General features: G+C 35.9%; 1 protein-coding gene and 1 long non-coding RNA gene across 3 annotated transcripts in view; one reads left to right on the top strand and one right to left on the bottom strand.

The window, feature by feature from the left end:
- The window catches only part of LOC132514656 (uncharacterized), a 112,231-nt gene that overhangs the window by 47,824 nt on the left and 42,852 nt on the right, over nucleotides 1–21,555 (top strand). The window contains exons 2-4 of one of the 2 annotated variants that reach the window (XR_009538889.1): nucleotides 9,523–9,609; nucleotides 10,254–10,327; nucleotides 14,596–14,675. This is a non-coding gene — a long non-coding RNA (uncharacterized LOC132514656). Of the gene's footprint in view, nucleotides 1–9,522; nucleotides 9,610–10,253; nucleotides 10,328–14,595; nucleotides 14,903–21,555 lie in introns of those variants that run through there. The other variant, XR_009538888.1, reaches the window with a different exon arrangement.
- Nucleotides 1,666–21,555, bottom strand: part of COL24A1 (collagen type XXIV alpha 1 chain) — a 394,686-nt gene continuing 374,796 nt past the window's right edge. The window contains exons 56-60 of the mRNA XM_060139635.1: nucleotides 15,383–15,448; nucleotides 14,573–14,741; nucleotides 8,844–8,953; nucleotides 6,067–6,282; nucleotides 1,666–3,137 (exon numbers count right to left, since the gene is read on the bottom strand). Coding sequence (XP_059995618.1) covers nucleotides 2,991–3,137; nucleotides 6,067–6,282; nucleotides 8,844–8,953; nucleotides 14,573–14,741; nucleotides 15,383–15,448 — 708 coding nt within the window. The 3' untranslated portion in view covers nucleotides 1,666–2,990. The remainder of the gene's footprint in view (nucleotides 3,138–6,066; nucleotides 6,283–8,843; nucleotides 8,954–14,572; nucleotides 14,742–15,382; nucleotides 15,449–21,555) is intronic.

Below are 21,555 nucleotides of genomic sequence, written 5' to 3'. Positions count from 1 at the left end.
AACAGAAACTCTGTATTCATTAAAAAACAACAATTCCTCATTCCTACCCCACTCAGCCTCTGGTAACCTCTGTTGTATTTTTGGTTTATGAATTTGTCTGTTCTTGGTACTTCCTATAAGTGGAATCATACAGTATTTTCCCTTTTGGTCTGGCTTATTTCACATAGCATAACGTTTTCAAGGTACATCAATGTTGGAGCATATATCAGAATTTCATTCCTTTTTAAGGTTGAATAATAGTCTACTGTATGTACCTACCATATTTTATCATATCATCTGTTGATGCACATTGGGGTTGTTTCTACCTTTTGGCTCTTCTGAATAATACCTCTGTGAACACTGGTATACAAGTATCTGTTTGAGTCCCTTCTTTCAGTTCTTTTGGGTATATATGTGAAGTAGAATTACTGGGTCATATATGGTAATTCTATCTTTAACTTTTGAGGAGCTGCCAAACTATTTTCCACAGTGGCTATACCATAATACATTCCCACCAGCAATGTATAAGGGTTCCAATTTCTCCATATCTTCACCAGCACTTGTTATTTTCCTCTTTTGGGGGGGATGGTAATAGCCATCTTAATGGGTACAAAGTGGTATCTCACTATGGTTTTGATTTGTACCTAATAACTAGTGATGTTGAGCATCTTTTCATTTGTTGGCCATTGTATATCTTCTTCAGAGAAATGTCTGTTAAGTCTTTTGCCCATTTTTATTTATTTATTTATTATTTTGGCTGCACTGGGTCTTAGTTGTGGCACACGGGATCTTCGTTGCAGCATGCGGACTCTTAGTTGTGGCATGTATGTGGGATCTAGTTCCTCGACCAGGGATTGAACCCAGGCCCCCTGCATTGGGAGTGCGGAGTCTTACCTGTGAGACCACCAGGGAAGGACCACCAGGGAAGTCCCTTGCCCATTTTTAAATTGGGTTGCTTGGGGTTTTTTTTGTTTTTTGTGTGGGGTTTTAAGAGTTCTTCATATATTTTGGATATTAATCCCTTATCGAACATAAAATATGCAAATATTTTCTCCCATTCAGTGTGATGTCTTTTCACTCTCTTGATAGTGTCCTTTGATGCACAGAAGTTTTAAATTTTGCTGTAGTCCAATTTATTGTTTTCATTTGTTGAATGTCCTTTTGGTGTCAGCTCCAAGAAATCATTGCCAAATCTAATGTCATGAAGCCTTTCACTTAAGTTTTCTTTTAAGAGTTTTATCTCTTACATTTAGGACTTTGATCCATTTTAAGTGTTTTTTTAAATTTTTGATATTATTCCAAATGTGGGTTACAGTAATAGTTTTCATCATTTTGAGTCAGTTTTTGTGTATGATGTAAGATAAGGGTCCAACTTCATTCTTTTGCATGTGGATATCCAGTTTTCCCAGAACTATTTGTTGAAAAAACTGTACTTTTTCCACTGAATGGTCTTGGCACCCTTGTTGGAAATCAGTTGACCATATATGAGAGAGTTTATTTCTGTGCCATGACCTAATTTTGTACAAGTAGGAAATAGGCCCTATAATCCTTTTATAGGTATGCAGTAGGTACTTTCTGGTAATGTAATATATATAGTACAGAAGGTCTATGCCAGAAGGGCTATCATATATAATAAAAGGATATGGTAAAAAAAAGAAGAAAAGCAAATACCACCAAAAAAGATTTTAAAGCACATTTTTATTATAGATAGGCAAGTGTGGTTTGCTGTGGCTAATAGTATGTTTATAATGGATGTACATGCTTTTCTATATACCAAAAGGTATAATATTTTTCTTTTAATACTTAACTAACACTTCTCTGACAACAAGGAAAGTCTGAACTTGCTGAGCCTATTTTAAATAGCAAAGGACTGTTTTTGTTTTCCTGAATGTTACTTTAAAGACTGGTAAATTGAATTCTTTTAGGTCCCAACACATTAAATTTAAGAACAGTGAAAGAAAATCAATGAATAATTACAAAAACATGTAATTTCTATGAAGCAGAAATATAAAGTTTTTATAATTTAAAATATCAGCAATTTCAAAAGATTTGCTGAATTAATTAGAACTTTACAAAATATATATACACAAAATATCATCCCAGATGATCATGGATTTTTAAAAATAGTATATCACAACCCCTAAACTCTAACCCAAACCTACTACTGGATGTAGCTGGCCTACAATTTTTTACAGCAATTTAAAAATAAAACAGTTAAAAAAAACCCTCCCAATTCTCTTGTGCTTAAGCACCAGTTACAATGTGCTGGCTTTGATTCTAATATCCACAAAGAGAATTTTAAAATAAAACAAGGACTTTACATAAATAATGTTTTACTTGTTATTAAGTATGTGACCAAACAAATTAAAATAAGTACTAACAACCAAAATATATCTTGATGTAACCAGTACATACACTCTTAAAGAATGACAAAGACGAATAAAGAAATAGTCTATGAAAGCCACAAGCACCTTGTTTTAGAAAGAGCATCAAGCAACACAAAAAGGCAACATGTAAGAGGTAGTGTATCACCGGCTAAGATGTATATGCCCACTGGGGACCTGAATACAGCTTAGTATTTGGGAAAATAAGACATATCAGACTGTGGCTTGCAATTTTTAGACAGAAGCATTGCACGTTTGGGAGCATTAGCCAGTATTGCTCCATAGTGCTTTGCATCTCCAGCTGTCTAATGGGTACTTTGCTCTCAGACAGTCAAAAAATATAGAATATCCTGAAGAATTCCATGTTTATAAATGTTCATTTCTAGGGAATTCTCTAAGAAAGCTCAGATCAATATAATTTTTTAAAGAATTAAATACTTATAGTCCTTTAAAAAATGCCTCGTCTCCTTCTTAGGAGGAAGTCTTTTCTTCCTGAGATTCTTTAAGATTTAGCCAATGCTTTATTCCATGCATTTCATAATATCCAATAGTACCTTTCTGTCTATATTTTTCCCTCTGCAGCAATTACCTGGCCAACAGCATGAATTCTGAACTAATTCAGAGACTTTAGAGAAAGCATACAGAACTGCTTTCAATGTAGTACTTCCGTTCAGTTTTGAGATGAGGAAGTTTTTGTACTTCAATTACTGGAAGTTGATTAGGGTCCTGGGTGTGAAAAAGGAATTTTGCTTTATGCCAGCTGCCATCTTGAATCTGTAAAATAAGAATGAAATGCTTTAATCTGTAATTGTTTCATTAGCAGCAGACAGTGTCCTTCATAGACAATGTAGACTTATTTTAAGGATTAGAACTAATGAACAGAAAGTGCCTAGAACAATGCCTGGCACAGAGTAAATGCTCAAAAAACGGTAACAATTACTATGAATAATTGAAAATATGTGCTTATTCCTTTCTCTAAATGGCATTGTGTGTTCTGATTTTTCTTTTGAGGGTTTCTGCTTCTGTTGTCTGTGGATCATTGGACCAGATATGAATTTAAAAACTGTACTATTCCTAATATGAGTAATACCCATCTGTTTTGTGTTCCTTTATTTGGGAGTGATGTTTCAGAATGGGCATTTTTCTTGGATGAAAGGGAATGAGCTAGCTCAACCTCTCTGTACTTTAGGCAGGAAATAAGCAGAATCACTTCAGTAGAAGTAAATTATAATTACATTGAATCATCTTTTAGGTTTCTTTTTTTCCATTCTGTGGTTACTGTTTATATAGTTTCTTTCATTCCTCTCTTCCTTTCCTTCTAGGCCTTTCTGTTTCTCTTTATTACTGTATGCTCTTTTGTTTCTGGTAAATTCTGTTATGGATCAAAAACTGTTACATGATTAAGATTCAAGAAGACAAAATAGAGAAACACAGTTGACTAGTTTTGTGAAGCTTTTTATACAGGAGTTTATTCATTTACTCATTCACAGAATTATCATGGTATAAATTTTAAAGTTTGAAGGAGCTTTAGAAATTATCTAAACTATAAATTCCATTTTATGTTAAGGCAATTGAAGCTCACAGAAGATAAATTACCAAAGTCACAAGCTTGGTATAATAACTAGAATAGAGTTCCCTGTGTAAGACACTGTCAGATTAACTTCATTAAATCTCAAACAATATGTGTTGAACACTAAGTACATTTGGCACAGTTGAATAAGATGTAATCCTTCATTTCCTTACAGTGCTTGGAAAATATAAAGATGAATAAATTAGTTCTGGCTTCTGAATTCTAGCAACTTATAAATTTAGTTGGGGAGAGGAGAAACAGCCATAATATAAGACTGTATATGATAAATGCAACATAAATAATGTAGACAATGAGTGCTAAGTCCCTCATTTCCAACTGGAAGTGTCAGGGAAAGCTTTGTGAATTCAGAATTTAAGATGGGCCTTAAAGTTTGCCTACAATTTCCACTTGGTTAGAGGGATAGAGAACGGCACTTCAGAGAAAGGGAATGACCTGAATAGAAAAAAACAAAAAGTTGGAAAAGTAGAATGTGGTTGTGAAAATAAGCCTAGCATGGGGTTTAAGTGCACAGATTTTGACTTGGAAAAGATTTTGATAGAAACCCAAGTAGAGCTATTCTCTTCACATATAAAATGGGAAGAATAAAAACCTACCTCACAGTATTGTGTGGATTAAATGAGTCTTCAATTAAAAGTCCCTAGCAGTGTAGCATGGCATTGACTTTGGAACTGTACACACCTGGGGTTGATTTCTTGCTCCTCTGCTAATTAGCTGTATGACCTTGAACAAGTTACTTAACCTCTGTGCCTTCACTTTCTTACCTATAAAATGATACTAATAGGAACTTCTTCACAAAGCTGTTATAATTAAATAATGTATGCAGTACATGGTACCTGTCATCTAATAAGTCTCCAATAATTAGTAGTAGGAATTGTTGTTTTTGTTGTTATTATTATTATAAATAGATCAGGTGGACCACACTTTAGGGTACACAGTCAGTGAAAGGTAGAAAGGTAGGTTTGGGGCCTGACTATTCTAACTGCTGAATAAAGAGCTGGTAAGTTTTGATTGTGTCTCAGAGATAGTCGTGAGTCACTAAAAGTTTCAGGACAAAATTGTGAAAGTTAAATTAATTTGTTGGTAATACTGATCTCTTCACCTATAGAGAGTGAGCCGTATACTTCTGTTCGCTTATGATTTTTCAAATACCCAAGAGCTGTTTATCTGAAAATGAAATGTGAAAAAGTAAAGCACCCTAGAAATGGTAAGAGATCCTAAATCATGGGCTTCATAGTACACCAGAACAGGAAACCGAGCTACTTAAAGAAATTAGGATGTATGTAAAGTGGACAACCCTATACTATATAACAGGAGTCAGCAAACTCTTCTGTAAAGGGTTAGATAATAAATGTTTTAGGTTTTGTGGGCCATACAGTCTCTGTCACACTTGCTCAACTCAGCCATTGTAGTGTGATAACAGCCCTAGATAATAAACAAACGAATGAGTGTGGCTGTGTTCCAGTAGCATATATGTATGAAGACGAGTGCTGGGCTAGATTTGGTCTGTGGATTATAGTTTGCGACACCTACTCCACAACGTAATGTTTTAAAATTATAGACTCTTCACTATTATTTAATTTTAATAGGAAAAATGGGCTATGATTCAAATACAGATTTGTAGGGTCAGTCAATCTGCCATTATGCCCATTATTTGGTATCAGGTATAGGGACTGACAAAATGAAATAAAGCTGACTTGCCTCTATAACCTGCCTTCCATGATGTAATGAGATGCAGAATCACAGTGCTAAAAATATAGGAAAGAAATCATTTGTCTATATGCCCTATCTGCCATCTGTCTATCTATCCATCCATCCATCGATCTATGATATAATTATTTCATATGGGGAATAAAAATTAAATTTATGTATTAACACCTGTTTTGCATATAAAACTTCACAGATGAACAGTGGGTGTGACAAAAGTTGATATGATATAAGCAAATAATTGACTCTGAAAAATGTACGGTTATTACACATCAGGCACATTAAAACTTACTACCCTTCTGTATCTGTGGTTTGCAATTAAAGTCTTACTCATTATATTAATTTTATATAGTTTTATCAATTTTACGTTAGTTATATTGAACAATTCTAAAAGTGCCATTCCCTTACCTTGCAGTCATCTGAAAGCACTTTAGGTTCAAGTAGAGTGTTTTCTTCGAAAATCTGGCTATTCCATCCCTTGAAACCAATAGTCAATCCTGAGCCACTTGTCTGAGCACTTGTCCACACTGGAGTGTTTAGACAATGAATGGTGATGATATGGGTGGCTTCTGAGCTCAGTAAATGAAGGAAGTTCATCTGGACTTTTCCAACTCCAAACTCCAACTAATGTCATTGAAACAATATGCAAGTTATAAGATATGGCAATTGAAAGCCTTACAGTTTGGGGAAACCTGAAGAAAGTCCTTGACAGGCCAGGGGTGGGGCAGGGGGGAATCCCTGATTTATAGCATTTTCTGATTTCCACCCCTATGGTGGGAGTTGTAAATACTCCCACCATGGCTGGTTTTAGGCTATCAAGGTAGTGTCATTAAACATGGAGTTCACAAGAGACATTAATAATAGGCTCTCCTGAGCAGTATGAGCTGGCTTTAGCATACTACTAGGCTACTAGATATGAACAACAACAAAAAAGGAGATACTTTGCATAATGTTATTTAAGATGCATTAATAATTTGTTGTTGATTATTGCTTAAAATTTTTCATAAAAATCTGAAATTCTGTCTATACTTTCATTTGAAGATTTATTTTTGAGTTTCCAAAGATAAGTTAAAAGTTGTATTAGTAAATTGATTAATTTTAACTATGAGAGCCTTTACAAAGACAGAATCTTAGTCTTCGTGTTGCCAGCCCCTAATGCAGTTCCAGTCATACAGTGAGTCATCAGTAAATGTTTATTGCATGAATGAATGAATGCGTGAGCAAGTATTTACTAATAAAGTGAACGATATAGGGCAACACTGGAGCAAGGAAGTATGACTGCACGTTTTCTAGGCGATTTTTCTATAGCTTTAGACATCATCATCATCATTATTATTTTAGCATTATTCAAGCATGGGGATGGTCATAACATAAATGAATAGAAGTAGTTCCTACTGAGGAATTTATGTTAATCTCCAAACACAAAATCAGAGAAATATCAGTTATGAGGTAACAGAGAAGGAAAAAATATAAAATGACAACAAAAAAGCAAAACTTCAGGGAAAGAGAGGAAAGGCAAAGGAAGAGTATAAAGATGAAAACATGGAAGGATCATCATGAGGAATATTAGAGCTGAAGTAATTCAAATTCCTTCATTTTGCAGATGAGAACCACAAACCTGTGAGGTATGTAGCCTTTCTGAGCTTTAGTTTCTTTGTTGGTAAAGCTGGGTATAACCCCGACATGACAGGGTTGTTATGAGGATGTGAGGTGCCCACTGTCATTTAGCTAGCACAGCACCTGGCACAGAGTGGGCTCTCTGGTGGCTCACAGCATCATTCCCCAGGTTTGTAGGGGAAAAGAAATTAGAATCCAGGTTCCAGATTGCAAGTCTGCTGTTCTTTCCACTACCTGCGCAGTCTTTCTCAGGTTGCGTTTATGGATAGGAGAGATGGGAGAATTGATTCAGCCAAGGAAAGAACTGGAGTGCAGCTCCTTCATTTGATCCTGTCTTCTTTGCACACCAGTCTCCCCTTTTCTTCCACGATAATCCAAATAAAAATCCTGCGCTGGGGCTTCCCTGGTGGCGCAGTGGTTGAGAGTCCGCCTGCCGATGCAGGGGACACGGGTGCGTGCCCCGGTCTAGGAAGATCCCACATGCCGCAGAGTGGTTAGGCCCGTGAGCCATGGCCGCTGAGCCTGCGTGTCCGGAGCCTGTGCTCCGCAACGGGAGAGGCCACAACAGTGAGAGGCCCACGTACCGCAAAAAAAAAAAAAAAAAAAAAAAATCCTGGGCTAAACCCAGGGGAGTGAGGATGATCGTGCATAGTTTGGAAGCAGGACGATCATGCTGCTCCTCATTAGTTCCACAGATCCCATAGGAACATAAGAATCCGCCCCTCCTCTGCTTTGGGTAACAGTGGTGAATGGCTATTGAGATGAGCTGGTGAAACACCCTAGTTAACGAAGGGGAGCGTTTTAGGAGGAGAGGGCAGTCTAATGATAAGCAGCTGGGAGGGACTGACACACTGCATATTTTAGCTGCTGCCTTTCTGTGGTGGACAAAACACACAATAGGTCCGTGTATCAGTTCTTTGTCAATGAGAAAAGTTCTTGGGAAGGCCAAGGTAGTTTAACCAGAAAAAGAAAGAAATGCAGTTTTAGTTTCTTCAGTACATGTTGTAGGTAGAACTAAGCTTTAGGGTTTAGAAATGCTTGGTATAATATCCAGTGTTACATACCAAACTAACTTTCATTCATTCTAAACATTTGGTTTATAGAATTATGCTTGTAAGAAATTTTAAATAATATCCAGTGGATGTTTAGGAGAGGTTTTTTTTTGTGCCCAGTCACCAAAAATAGCAAGCTTTGTGGCGAAATTCCTCTTTTAATCATGATGATGTCTTTTTCAGTAAAACTTAAGGTAACTGATTACTGAGTACAAACACTGCAGCTGTTTGGGAGTTTTCTAATGAATGCATGTGCATAAAAACATATGTTTTACATTTTTAAAAGGAATTTAAAAAGCATAGTCAGTAGAGTAAGCCAAGCTAAGCCAGTCATAAAAATACATAATCAAAATGTCAAGATTTAACAGGATTATTTTTTAAAAACAAAAAATTTCTTCCTCATATATGGTAGAGAATATCTTGCTTCCATTCATAAAACTCATAATTATTTAAAATGAAAGAATTTTTAAAATCACTGTTTACTGATAGTGGGCAAGTACTAAATTCAAAACGTACCTTTGTCACAGAGACAGGAGATAAACATGTCTGACCACCAGCACTGAAATTGCAGAAAACCTCAATGGCATCTGAAGGGCATCCAAGATTTGGATCAATCCAGTATTTTCCTATTAATTTATTGTAAAACATAAAGATATTTAAATGCCATGCTAAAATATATTTGAACTATCCTTACAGATCATCATGATACTTTCAATATATTTTTTCACGCTTTTTCCTTTTAAAAAACTTAGATTATAAAGATATTTACATTTAGTCAAAGAATGAAAGCTGCAAGCATTATGTAAAACCAATACTGAAAATACTGTATTTTTCACGTACCTATCAATTTAAGGGCATTTTATAATTTTAATAAAAAATAACCGAATGGCTGAATCTGTTGCTTCATTCTATAGATAAGCGCAGCAACTTTAAGTGAATTGTCTAAAGTTACATAGTTAATAGAAAAGTTGAAATTAATATAGGATATGTGTGTATTTTTGTTCTATGTCATTACAGAGCTTAAAAATGAATATATATATTTAAAAAACAGAAACAACTTCTTCAATCTCCCTGAGGAAAAACATAACATATCTTTATGTGTAATATTGATAATTAAAATAAAAGGAATAAACATTTTTTTGTTTCCAGAAGAGAAATGTGCAATTAAATGGTTATTTTTGTGCTTTCTTTTCAGATCTGTAAGTGGAAAAAACTGAAATCTCTACAGCCAGTGTAAGCCTGCCAACCTTTGCCTCCATTGAGTGCCCAGGAGAATCAAATGGTGTGTAAAAGACTTCAAGACATATTCAGACTGAAAAGTACTGGGCTAGCGTCTTAATTCCGGAATAACAGGCTCAGAATACTGAAATAGCACCTTATTCTAAACGCAAAGGGCAGGAATTTTTGAATGAGATGGCCCTGCCTTCTTGCATTAAAAAGGCAAGACAATCAAACAGTATTTGTAAAATGTCATTTTCTGTAATAGGTAGAAATCCTTGTTTGTTCCATTCCTATCCCACAGCAAAGATTCCTCCAGCTCATCCTGGGCTTCACCTGGTGTATCATTTTAGACTTCCACAACATCCTCGACTATTCTCCCCTCTACTATTCTACTAATTCTTCAAAGGGAAGACTTGTTGAATTGGTACTTCCAAGAGTAGGGGACTGTCACAGACAGTCCAGATAGCTGGACTCCATCCCAAGAGTTGCTGAATCATTAAATCTGGGATGGGGCTTGAGAATCTGCATCTAATTCTGGTCCACGGACTATATCTGGAGAATCACTGATCTATTGAAATATGGAAGAAAGGCGTGAAAAAGATCCTAATACCACCTCCATCCTGTTTTTTCCCATTTCCTCAGAATGTTGAACATTTTGTAGTTTGTAGAAATTATAGCTGGGTTTTTGTTTTTTTTTTAAACCAGGATCTGATCCAGGCTTACAGTCATATCTTGATTCATCATCTCTTCTCTTTCAAGAAATAGTTTCCTACTACTATGTGAGTGAATATATTCTTTATAAAACGTTTTCCGTCAAGCAAGGTCTCATTGTTACATGGGGTGAAATGCTTTGAATTCAGGCATTATGTTGTACAATGGTGAACTGGTAGGGGCTTCGTATTTTTTTCAGGGTATGCTGAGCTACAGATAAAGCACTATACCATAATACGTCTTTTATAGGCCTAAATGCTCTAACTCCAAATTGGCTCTCTTCTGAGAACACTGCTTCCCCTGCAGCTCTTTCAAGTTCTGCCACAGCCTCTATAGCATTGTGCCTGGGTGGGGAAGGGATCTTTCTTGCTCCTCGTTGCCACTTTCAGACCGTTCTCCCCACTTTCTCCCTAAAAACACTCCGCGGTAAAATGCTGTCATTGCACTATGTCACCTGTTACCTCTTCCTGTTGCTATCACCAAATTTATTTCTTTGATGATTCTAGCTATCACTTTCAGAAAATCTATTTATAACCTAATTCTTCGTGATTTTCACATCCACATGGTTGATATTTGCAATACCGACTTCTCAGTGCCTCGAACTCTCTCCCACCAACGTTTTTGTACCCTTCTCCTGTCCTGTTTACTTTAATCATTAACTTATAAGGCCATACCCTAGTTTTTGTTATTACCTACAGCTAGATCTCCTCCATGATTTCACCTCTTTTCTCATTCCAGCTCATTCCCTCTAGTGTTCTGACCCTAATAATTCTTTGATCTCATTAGGACCTACTATCCATTGATGCTACCACTTTTTCATTGTCCTTCATAATCATGTGTTCACTTCTCTTCCTGCCTAGCTTAAAACCCACAGTCCTTTGCTATGATCATTTCCTTAGAGACTTCCTTAACATTCTTGCCCTGCCTCACTTCATTGTGCTTGTCTTATAAAATCCCAGTCCTGCATAAATCCAGTTTTGTGCCTAATCTGTGCCTGTACCTGCACAACTAAATGTGCCTAGAGAAAAACACAACTATGCTGACTGGCCTCACTTTAAATTTAAATGTTTGAAAGGCTGCCAGACAGTACTACTATGTTTCCCTAGTTCATTTCCTCTGTCACTTTCATAGTTAACCATTTGAAACCTCTTCCTATCCTCTCAAGTTAACTATACCTTTCCTTCATTCTTATTCTTGACTGATAACCTTTCAGTTTCACTGAGACAACTAAAGCAAACTGAAGGAAACTTACATAAGCTCCCTTTATGACCTTTACCCGTCTATCTGTACTTGCACACATATATTCTGCCTTCTCTCTTATTATTGTGAATAAACCGTGTTCCTAAATAAGGTTTACCTTGTCCGTTAAACCTTCCATTTCAAATTTTTCCTCTCTTATTTTTTCTTTCGAGTCAGCTTCTGTTGTCTGCTGTTTCTGCCAGTTCTCATTCGTGGTGTTCTGTCAACTTGTGTGCTTAGTTATCATTGATTGTGTGCTGGGCACTATATTTGAAAAATTATTTGTGGAAATAATTTGAGCCCTAGGATGATATTATCTTTCATAGAAAAGTTTTGTTTGTTTCTATCAGGTATGAGGGGCTACTAGCAGTCTGGAATCATCTTAATCCAAGTTCACAGTTTGAGATTTTCTGAGCCATCTTGACGATGTGAAGCTAGGCTGCAATCTGTACGAATATCTTTTCTTTCCGTTTACTTTTACTCTTAAAGTGGAGCCCTTTGAAAGCCTACGTCCCCACCTTTTGTGGACTTCAGATTCCAACCTTTGACCAAAAGCACTACTCAGTTTCTGAACACACCCAGGGCAAAAGTAGCTCTAAGTATGTGTTCACCTCTCTGCTGTCTTTTTCAGAATATTGGCTTGAAAGTCCCTCACTACTTTGTCAGTATTTGATGCTTTTAACTTAATTTTCAAAAAGTTTCGTCAGGCAAATTGTATTACCTGCTTCATTAATGGGAGTGGAAACTCTCCAGCTCCACCATTTTCTCTGAAAACCTGATACAGTTTTAACTGCTACCATTCCTCTAAACCGCTCTTGCGAATATCATCAAAGACCTTCCCGTTACTAAATCTAGTAGCCTTTCTCAGTCTTCACCTAACTTGACATCGACCCAGCAGATCCCCTGCTCCTCAGGCAAACATTATCTTCACTCCACATTCATCTAGTTCTCCTCTTATCTCAGTGATAGCTTCTTCTTAGTCTTCTTCGCTAGTTCCCCCTCAACTCCCTGACCTCTGTAAACATTGGAGAGCTCTAAGGCACAGTTTTTAGAACTCTTCTCTTTTCTTTATTTATCTGTTCTTTAGATAGCCTTAAACAGTCTCAGGGCATTGGATACTGTTTATATGCAAGTGACTTAATAAATTTTACCCCTAGCCAGGACCTCACACTCCTGAGTAGCCAATGACCTACTTGACATCCTTACTTGAATGCCTAACAGACATCTCAAATTAAATACATCCAAAACCGAACTCCTGATCTTGTCTCCAAACTTGCTTCTCTATCTCTTTTGACAGCAATTCCACTCTTCTAGTCCCTTAGTCAAAAATCTTAGAGTCATCCTTTATCATTCTATTTCTCTCATAACCCACATCCGAATTACCAACAAAAAACTGCTGGCTCTACCTTAAAACATATCCAAAGATTTGACCATTTCTTATCACTTCCCCACCACCAACTCTAGTCCAAGCCATCATCATCTCTTACTGGATTATTTCAATAGTCTTCTCAATGTCTCCTTCTACCCTGTCCTCATATTTGCAGTACAACACCCAGAGTAACATTTTAAAAATTTAAGTCAAGTCACGTCATTCCTTTGCTCAGAATCTTCCCGAGGCTTCCCATCTTATTCAGTAAAAGCTGGAGTCTTTTGAGTAATCTATAAGATCCTGTATAATCTGGTTTCTTGACATCTTTCTGACTTCATTTCCTACCATTCTTCCCCTTATGCACTTTCTTCCAGTCACGTTGGCCTTCTTGCTAATAGTAGAACATGCTAAGTACACGCTCAGGTTCAAGGGCCTTGCGTTTGTTCTTTCTTCCTGGAAAGCTCTTTCCCCAGATTTCCTGTGGCTTGTTCCCTCACCTCCTTCTGATATTGCTCAAATGTCACTTTCTCAGAGATGCTTCATCTACCTACTCTGTTTACCACTTCACCCCCCACCCTACTTTCTGTCATATCCCCTCTTCCCTGCTGTTTTGTGTTTCTCTACTGCACTTACAATCTCCTAGTGATGAAAGTATTTTTGGGCATAAAGACCTTTCTGATACCTTACAAGCCATACCACTTAGCTATTTCTCCTATGAGGAAGGCAGACCTTGAATTAGATTTCAGTAATTTGTATGTCCTGTAGTGTCTTTGTTCCTTTCAGTTCTATAGAATTGCATTTTTATACCCTCAAATATGGGAAAGAATCAAATTTGAATTATTGTAGGCAGCTATAACTGTAAATATTATTTGTTTTTGTGATAATCTAGGGCAGGAAATATCTATAGAAGTTAAGCATTTTATTAATATAAATAAAATGAATATTTTCACTATACTTTATTCTAGAATGGAAGATGTTTTTGGACAAACATGTATTTATACATATATATGTATATGTGTATGTGTATAAAATAAAATAGGGACTACTATTCATCCTGCAGAATTAAATAACTTAGTTATTTTCAAATCAGTATATATGTCATTGTGTGTTAAGACTAGAGTTTTTACCAAAAAATGATAACTACTAATATTGATTGTACAGCTGACCAGGTAGACCCAATAGAAATTAAAATTAAATGACATGTTGTAGCAGACAGGGTTTCCCCTACTTATCATCAGATAGTGATGGTTCTTCCACTTGCTTTAAACCTTTCCTTGATGGTTCTGTTTTTGCACCTCTGGCTAATGGATTTGGGGTATCAATGTGAGGATGAGAAAATTCCAAGAATGACAAGCCACTCCATCTTTATAGTCACTGATACTGAAATGAGGCACTTAAATTCCATTTTATGTAAAAACTAATTATAGAGGGTGTGGTAGAGAGGGCTCTATGACCTCTTCATGTTGCCATAAGTCAGGCTGTGCAGTGGAAAACCTTTTGTAAAGTGAACCCTTGAAAAAGGATACTTTGACCTCAGAAACATGTTTGCCTCTTTGAGTACGTATTTGGTTCTTGATGTTAAAATGCCTCTGCCAGGGATTTATCAAAAATGATAAGGTTTGGAATAAATACACCGCAAATCTCAAACACACTGAAACGATGAAGCAAAATTAGATATCAGAGTTTAAGGAAACCAGTAACTTACCATCTGATACTTTGTATTCACAGTTAAGCAAATCTTTGCAGATTCGTGCTGGGTTATCTCGTGTGCCAAGAGGATTCTTGATGCTGTGCAGTAAATTGCTAAGGTAGTTCAAGGTTTCGAATATCTCTGCACTGTGGTCAATTAAGGTCACTTCAGTATTCTGGTAGCTCTGCCAAGTCATTGTGAGAATCATATTAGCAAAGAAGCTTGGAGTAGTCATTACCAGCATGTAACCCAAATGATCAACACGGAGCAAGGCAGAAGAAAAATGTACTCCTGTTGTGTGCAAGGAGTTGGGAGCAGGATGTAAAGAACAGTTTATATTTAACTATAGGCATATTTGTATGTTTTATTAATCTTGATCCTAATAAAAGCTTAAATTCACACTCAAAAGTCTAGTTTTCAAGCTGACATAAAACTTAATTACTATGCCTACTGCATAACTTGAAAAAAAACTATATTATGAATAAACAGAGCTTAAATAGGAAAAAAGAGTAGTGATGATAGATAGATCCCATTTTAAGAAATGGCTAACTTCATTTAACTGTTTCTTCTATAGTACCAAATTCTTATTTTAAAAAATCCTTTAACAATATTATATTTTTGTTTTAAATGTTTTCCTTAAAAAACATCTGATGCATATATTTCTGTTTATTAAAATTGCTTACTTTGTCCTTAAAATTTTTTTCATTACTTTTAATCTCTTTTAAATACAGGCTTTGAGATAAAGTCACATTTGGGCCTCTGAAAAAAATTTCTGTTTAATTTGTAGATTGAGAGTGCTAGTGTAAATAAAGCCAGATATATTACCTCCATCTGTAGGGCAGTATGTGATTCAATCAGGGCTTGAATAGCAGCATTGATATCCATTTGTTTCTGTGTAAAACAAAACCATTTGAGATCAGCAATAAGATCAACACTGAGTGCTCTAAAGTAAAGCCTATAAATTCTGAAAGCACTGCTGTTAAAGTATACTAGACTTATTATCTAAAAGGGGTTTGTAACTCTTATGGTTAGACAGATCTTGCAAGTATTGCCTGACTATCCGAAAGGACAATATGCTGCTTTCATCCAAATCTCAAAAGTCTCCTAATTAAAACAGGACCAAAGTCTAGCGTTCTCAAATGAAAAACTATTTGTCTCTGCTGCATGAAAACACACAAAAAAGTTACTCACATGGAAGAAGAATGAAATATGATCCCCTCAGTTAATAAATTGTAAAGTGAAGAATAAATAACTGTAGTAATTTTTAACAGTTACATTCTTGGAAGGAAAATAGAATAAAATATTACTGTCCTGAGGTAGTCACCACATTAGTTTAATCTGATACTTCTGCGGTCTTAAAAACAATTTCTGAAGTTGGAAAAAGTATCATTAGTCCCAAAAGAAATAATACATCATGAATCCAATCTCCTCCTGCATTTAATAAAATATATTTTTAGAGAAAGACCCAACCTAACCATTAGTAAAAAGTCTTTTCGTATTTTATTTTTTAAAAAGCTTGGAAACTAAGAAGCATGAGTTGGGAGAAAGTTCTGTGAAATGGCATCTGTGTGAGCAAATCAAGCGATCTAATTTCTTTCAGAATGATTGTACTGCTGAGATATCTTTTTACTTGGCAGCCCATACAATAGAAACTCTTTTCAACAGATCTCTCATAACTCATGGTTGGTAATTTGAAAAACTATTTAAAATGATGGGACAATCAACAAAATGTACTCATCTTTGCCTCAACATGTGGTTTTCATATTGGAAAATACTTGACTCATTCTGCATATGTACACTGCCAAACACATATTGAGGAAAAAATGGTAAGCAAACAATACAAAACAAAACAACCTTGCCCTTGTAGAGCTAAAGTTTAGAGGTCGATAAAGGCATTAATCAATCTCAAAAATACACATTTACAAATTGTGATACGTGCTATAAAAGAAAAGTGCATGGACCTATGAGAGAAATTACGGAGTATGAAATCTGGGGGATATAAGAGATTTGGAAGGACTAGATCAGCATAGGCTTCCCTGAGGTGGTGATATTTGAGCTGAGATCTGAAGAATAAATATGAATTGTTAGGAGAAGGGCTGGGAGAGCTTTCCAAGCAGAGGTAACAACTTTGCACAAAGGCAGTGAGATAGAAAAGCATGGCCTATTCAAGAAGAAGAAAGGCTTAGCATAAAATGTTCTGTGCAGATTAAATAATTCTGACCATCATTCTTGTGAGAATTGGCAGACTTTGGACATGGGTCACAAAAATATATTGGGACTAAATATGGGCAACTGAATTAAGTAGTAAACAATAGCCACCTTTATATTTTCCAGTTTGTGGTTAGGGCTTTGATCTTAGAAAAACTAGCAATAAGCAGTTCTCAGGCGCTTCAGACTCAGGACCCTTTTGTACTTTTAAATATTATTAAGGGCTTTAAAGAACTTATATTTATGTGCATTACAGCTTTTGATATTTAACATAGTAGGAATTAAAATATAAATTTTAAAACTATGTGTTAATTGCCTTAAAACAATAAATCCATTATATGTTAATATAAATAAACATTTTTTTTAATGAAAAATAACTATTTTCCAAACAAAAAATTAGTGAGAAGAGCGGTACTGTTTTACACTTTTGTACATCTCTCTCTTTAATGTCTGGATTAATAGGAGATAGCTAGATTCTCATATTTGCTTCTATATTCAGTCTATTAAAGTGTTACTTTAGCTGAACTGTATGAAGAAAATCCAGCCTTAAAAAGATATGTAGTTGGAAAAAAGATTATTTTAGTATCCTTTTCAGATAATTGTGGATAGTCTTCTTTGATATTCTACCAGAACTTGATAAGTGGTAGTTTCTTGAAGGTTAGTTGAAATTGTGAAATCTGAAACCATATCTACAATGTATCTATTTTATATTCTTTTATATTAAAATCTTTTGATCTATCTTAAACTTTGAAGAATCATTTACCAATGCATGATTTTAGTAAAAATCATGATTTTGGTTAAAATCATGCATTGATCATTGGAAAATAACGGTTCATGAAATAATGCAGATTTTCCAAAGACGGACACATTTCGTTATGTCATATCAAAAGATTACATTCGTTAACATCATCACCAATCTCATCAGAAAAATGTAAGTACTGGTAAGTTGTCAAACTTGTAATAGATACAAGCATTCCTCAATTGTTATTGTTGCTTGAAAGTTTGAAATTTACCATTGGTATCAAATTGTCAGTTGTTTTCCTTGAAATGACAGGCTCACTTCATTCATTTTCAAGAAAATATCTGCCAAATACTCATGTCTGAATAACATTATCATTCTGTCAAGTAAAAATGGTGTTCCATGAAAAAAGCAGCTAGTTCAGTTTGCAACTGAAACAATTCTACAAGTGCTTGTATTTGAGGCAACCATTGTACTTCAATATGCAGAAATGCTTTATATGTTCTTCCATTTCATCACACAGAATATTAAAAAGATGTGTACTAAAGATTAGAGACCTAGGAGACAGCAAAATGGTTGCATAATGACCTCCCAGAATTCTCTCTTTTATAAAAGCAATGAGAAAACTGGAAAAAAAATGTAAGAATGAAGTTTTTCAGAATTATAGAAATTAACAAAATGCTTGCAGCAACCTGGGGAGCATTTATGAAAAACAGCTTAATTTCAGAAAGGGCAGTGAGCTTTGTAAAGCTTTAATCTGTCCTATTCCCATGCCTCTCTTTCCAGCTCTGTGGTAGCCTTGAAAACCAACAGCCTGCAATCGCAGTGAAAACAAGAAGCCTGGAAACCACAGGAGGGAGCAGAATGGGGCTGGAGTTGCTTCAAAGCCTTATTTCCAGCGAAATGTCATTATTTATTTGACCTTTCTGGTGGTTCCCTTAAAGACTTGCAGGACTGTCTTTATTTTACCTGACTCAGAGCTCAGTCAGTGCAAAAAGTCTTTCCCAAGGAACATTAAAAAAAAAATTTAGATGGAATTGTTTAACTTTGTGGCTACTGGAAACATTAGAAAACAGTCGGGGCAAACAATAGGCTAAGAAAAGCTAGGGAATGAGATGTCCATAGGGATTCTAAAAAACTCTGACATATTCCTGGGAATCTAGAAGTCCATGTACATGCATAGGGCTGTGCACATGATCAGGAAAAACATAAGAAGGCCCTAAGTTCTGTCTTCTGGCTAACCTTCAGGCTCTGTGAAAATAGGAAATTAAAACTCGGGTATAGTTGTCAGTTGCCTGGCTGAGCACTGAAGGAATGCTCCAACATGCTCACAGAGACCCTTGGCAAAAACTGGGAGACTTCCTGGTTCTGGCATTTAAGGAAATCTCTCTCCAATCCTTAGCTGACCACTAAGCTAACTGAGTAGAGACTTTAGTGCTCACATATGTCAAGGAATACAGACTTTATACCTTTAGGAAAAGTCACTAAACAAACAACAAAAACAACAAGTAGCAATAATAAACACTGAGGCGGGGGTGAAGAATTTGACTTCCAGAGATGCCATTTTATATTATTCAAAATGTCCAGTTTTCAAGAAAAAAATGACAAGACATGCTGAGTAACACTAAAGTATGACCCCTATACATGGGAAAAAGCCAAGCAATCAATAGAAATAGAAATTGTCCCTGAGAAAGCCCAGATGTTGAACTTAGTAGACAAAACTTTAGCTATTTTAGGTATGTTCAAAGAACTAAAGTAAACCATGTCTACAGAACTAAAGGAAAGTATGAAAAAGATGTCTTACCAAATAAAAAATAGAAATTATAGAAAAGAACCAAGTAGAAGAAGTTTTGTAGTTGAATAATAACTGAAATCAAAATTTACTACAGAGGCTCAACTGTAGATTTCAGTAGATAGAAGAAAGAATCAGTGAACCTGAAAACAGTTTATTGAGATTATCCAGTCAGAGTCATATAAAGAAAAATGAAGCAGAAAATGAACAGGCTCAGAGATGTACAGGACATCATAAAACATACCAATGCATGAATGATGGGAGTCTCAGAAGAGAAGAAGAGAGAAATAGGGGTAGAAAGAATATTTCAAAAAATAATGGCTGAAAATGTGCCAAATTTGATGAAAAACATTAATCTCCATATCCAAGAAGCTCAATGAATTCCCCTAGACACATCATAATCAAACTGTTGAAAGCTAAAGACAAAGAGAGAATCCTGAATGCGAAGAGAAGAGTGAATCCTGAATGCAAAGAGAAGAGACTCATCATATCCAAAGGATGAGATTTTTTCATCAAAAACCATAAAGGTGAGAGGCAGTAGGATGACATATTCAGAGTGCTGAAGGAAAAAGACTATCAACCAAAAATTCTATATCCAATAAAACTATCCTTCAAAAAGGAGGAAAAAAGATATTCCCAGATAAACAAAAGCTGAGGTAATTTATCATTAGCAAACTTCCCTAGAAAAATAATAAAGGGAGTCCTTTGGACTGAAATAAAGGATACTAGGCAGAAACTTGAATCCACATGAAGAAATAAAGAGCACTGGTAAAGATAACTATAGTAACTACAGGTAACTATAAAAGAGAGTATAGATCCCAAACAGCCAAACAATCTTGAAAAAGGACAACAAACTTGGAGGTCTCACACTTCACTTTCAAAATTTACTACAAAGCTACAGTAATCAAAACAGTGTGGTACTGGCATACAGACAGACGTATAGACCAATGGAATAGAGTGCAAGAATAAACCCTCACATATATGGTTAAATAATTTTTGAGAAGGGTGCCAAGGCCATTCCCTAAGGAAGGAATAGTGCTGGGAAAATTTGATATCCACATGCAAAAGAATGAAGTTAGACTCCTACCTACATCATAAACAAAAATTAACTCAAAATGGATCAGATAATTAACTGTAAGAGCTAAAACTATAAAACTCTTGAAGAAAATATATGGGAAATGCTTCATGACATTGGATTTGGCACTGATTTCTTGGAGATGAAACCAAAAGCAAGGTAAAACAACAACAACAAAACCCTGATAAATTGGACTACATCAAAAACTTCTGTGCAAAAATCAACAGAGTGAAATGGCAGCCAAAGGAATGGGAGAAAATATTTGCAAATCATATATATGATGAGGGATTAACATTTAGAATGCATAAAGAACTCCTATAACTCAACAACACAACAAAAATAAGCAACCCAATTCAAAAATGGGCAAAAGACATTTTTCCGAAGAAGATATGTAAGCCAGTTTCGCCAAAGAAGATACATATAAGCCAATGAGCACATGAAAAGATGCTTAACATCTGTAATCATCAAGGAAATTCAAGTCAAAACACAGTTATCTGCCACTTCACACCCCTTAGGATGGCTGTTATCAAACAAGCAGAATATAACAAACGTGAGGGAGGATTTGGAGAAATTGGAACCCTGTGTACTATTGGTGGGAATGTGAAATGGTGTACTTGCTATGGAAAACAGTATAGCAATTCCTCATAAAGTTAAACGTAAAATTACCATATGATCCAGCAGTTTCACTTCTGGGTATATATGGAAATGAATTAAAGGCAGGGACTCTTTAATCCATATGGAGTTAATTTTTGTGTATGGTGTTAGGTAGTGTCCTAATTTCAGTTTTTTACATATAGCTGTCCAGTTTTCCCAGCACCACTTATTGAAGAGGCTGTCTTTTCTCCATTGTATGTTCCTGCCTTGTCATAAATTAGGTGGCCATTACGTGCGTGGGTTTATCTCTGGGCTTTCTATCCTGTACCATTAACATATGTTTTTGTGCCAGTACCATACTGTCTTTTTTTTTTTTTTTTTGGGCTGCGTTGGGTCTTCGTTGCTGCTTGTGGGCTTTCTCTAGTTGCGGCAAGCGGGAGCTACTCTTTGTTGTGGTGCTTGGGCTTCTCATTGCGGTGGATTTTCTTGTTGCGGAGCATGGCCTCTAGGCCCACGGGCTTCAGTAGTTGTGGCACGCAGGCTCAGTAGTTGTGGCTCATGGGCTGTAGAGCGCAGGCTCAGTAGTTGTG

The sequence above is a fragment of the Lagenorhynchus albirostris genome, chromosome 2, assembly GCF_949774975.1.
Source record: "Lagenorhynchus albirostris chromosome 2, mLagAlb1.1, whole genome shotgun sequence".
NCBI lineage: Eukaryota > Metazoa > Chordata > Mammalia > Artiodactyla > Delphinidae > Lagenorhynchus > Lagenorhynchus albirostris.
Note: the sequence above shows the minus strand (reverse complement) of the source record. Positions and strands in the feature narration are given on the sequence as shown.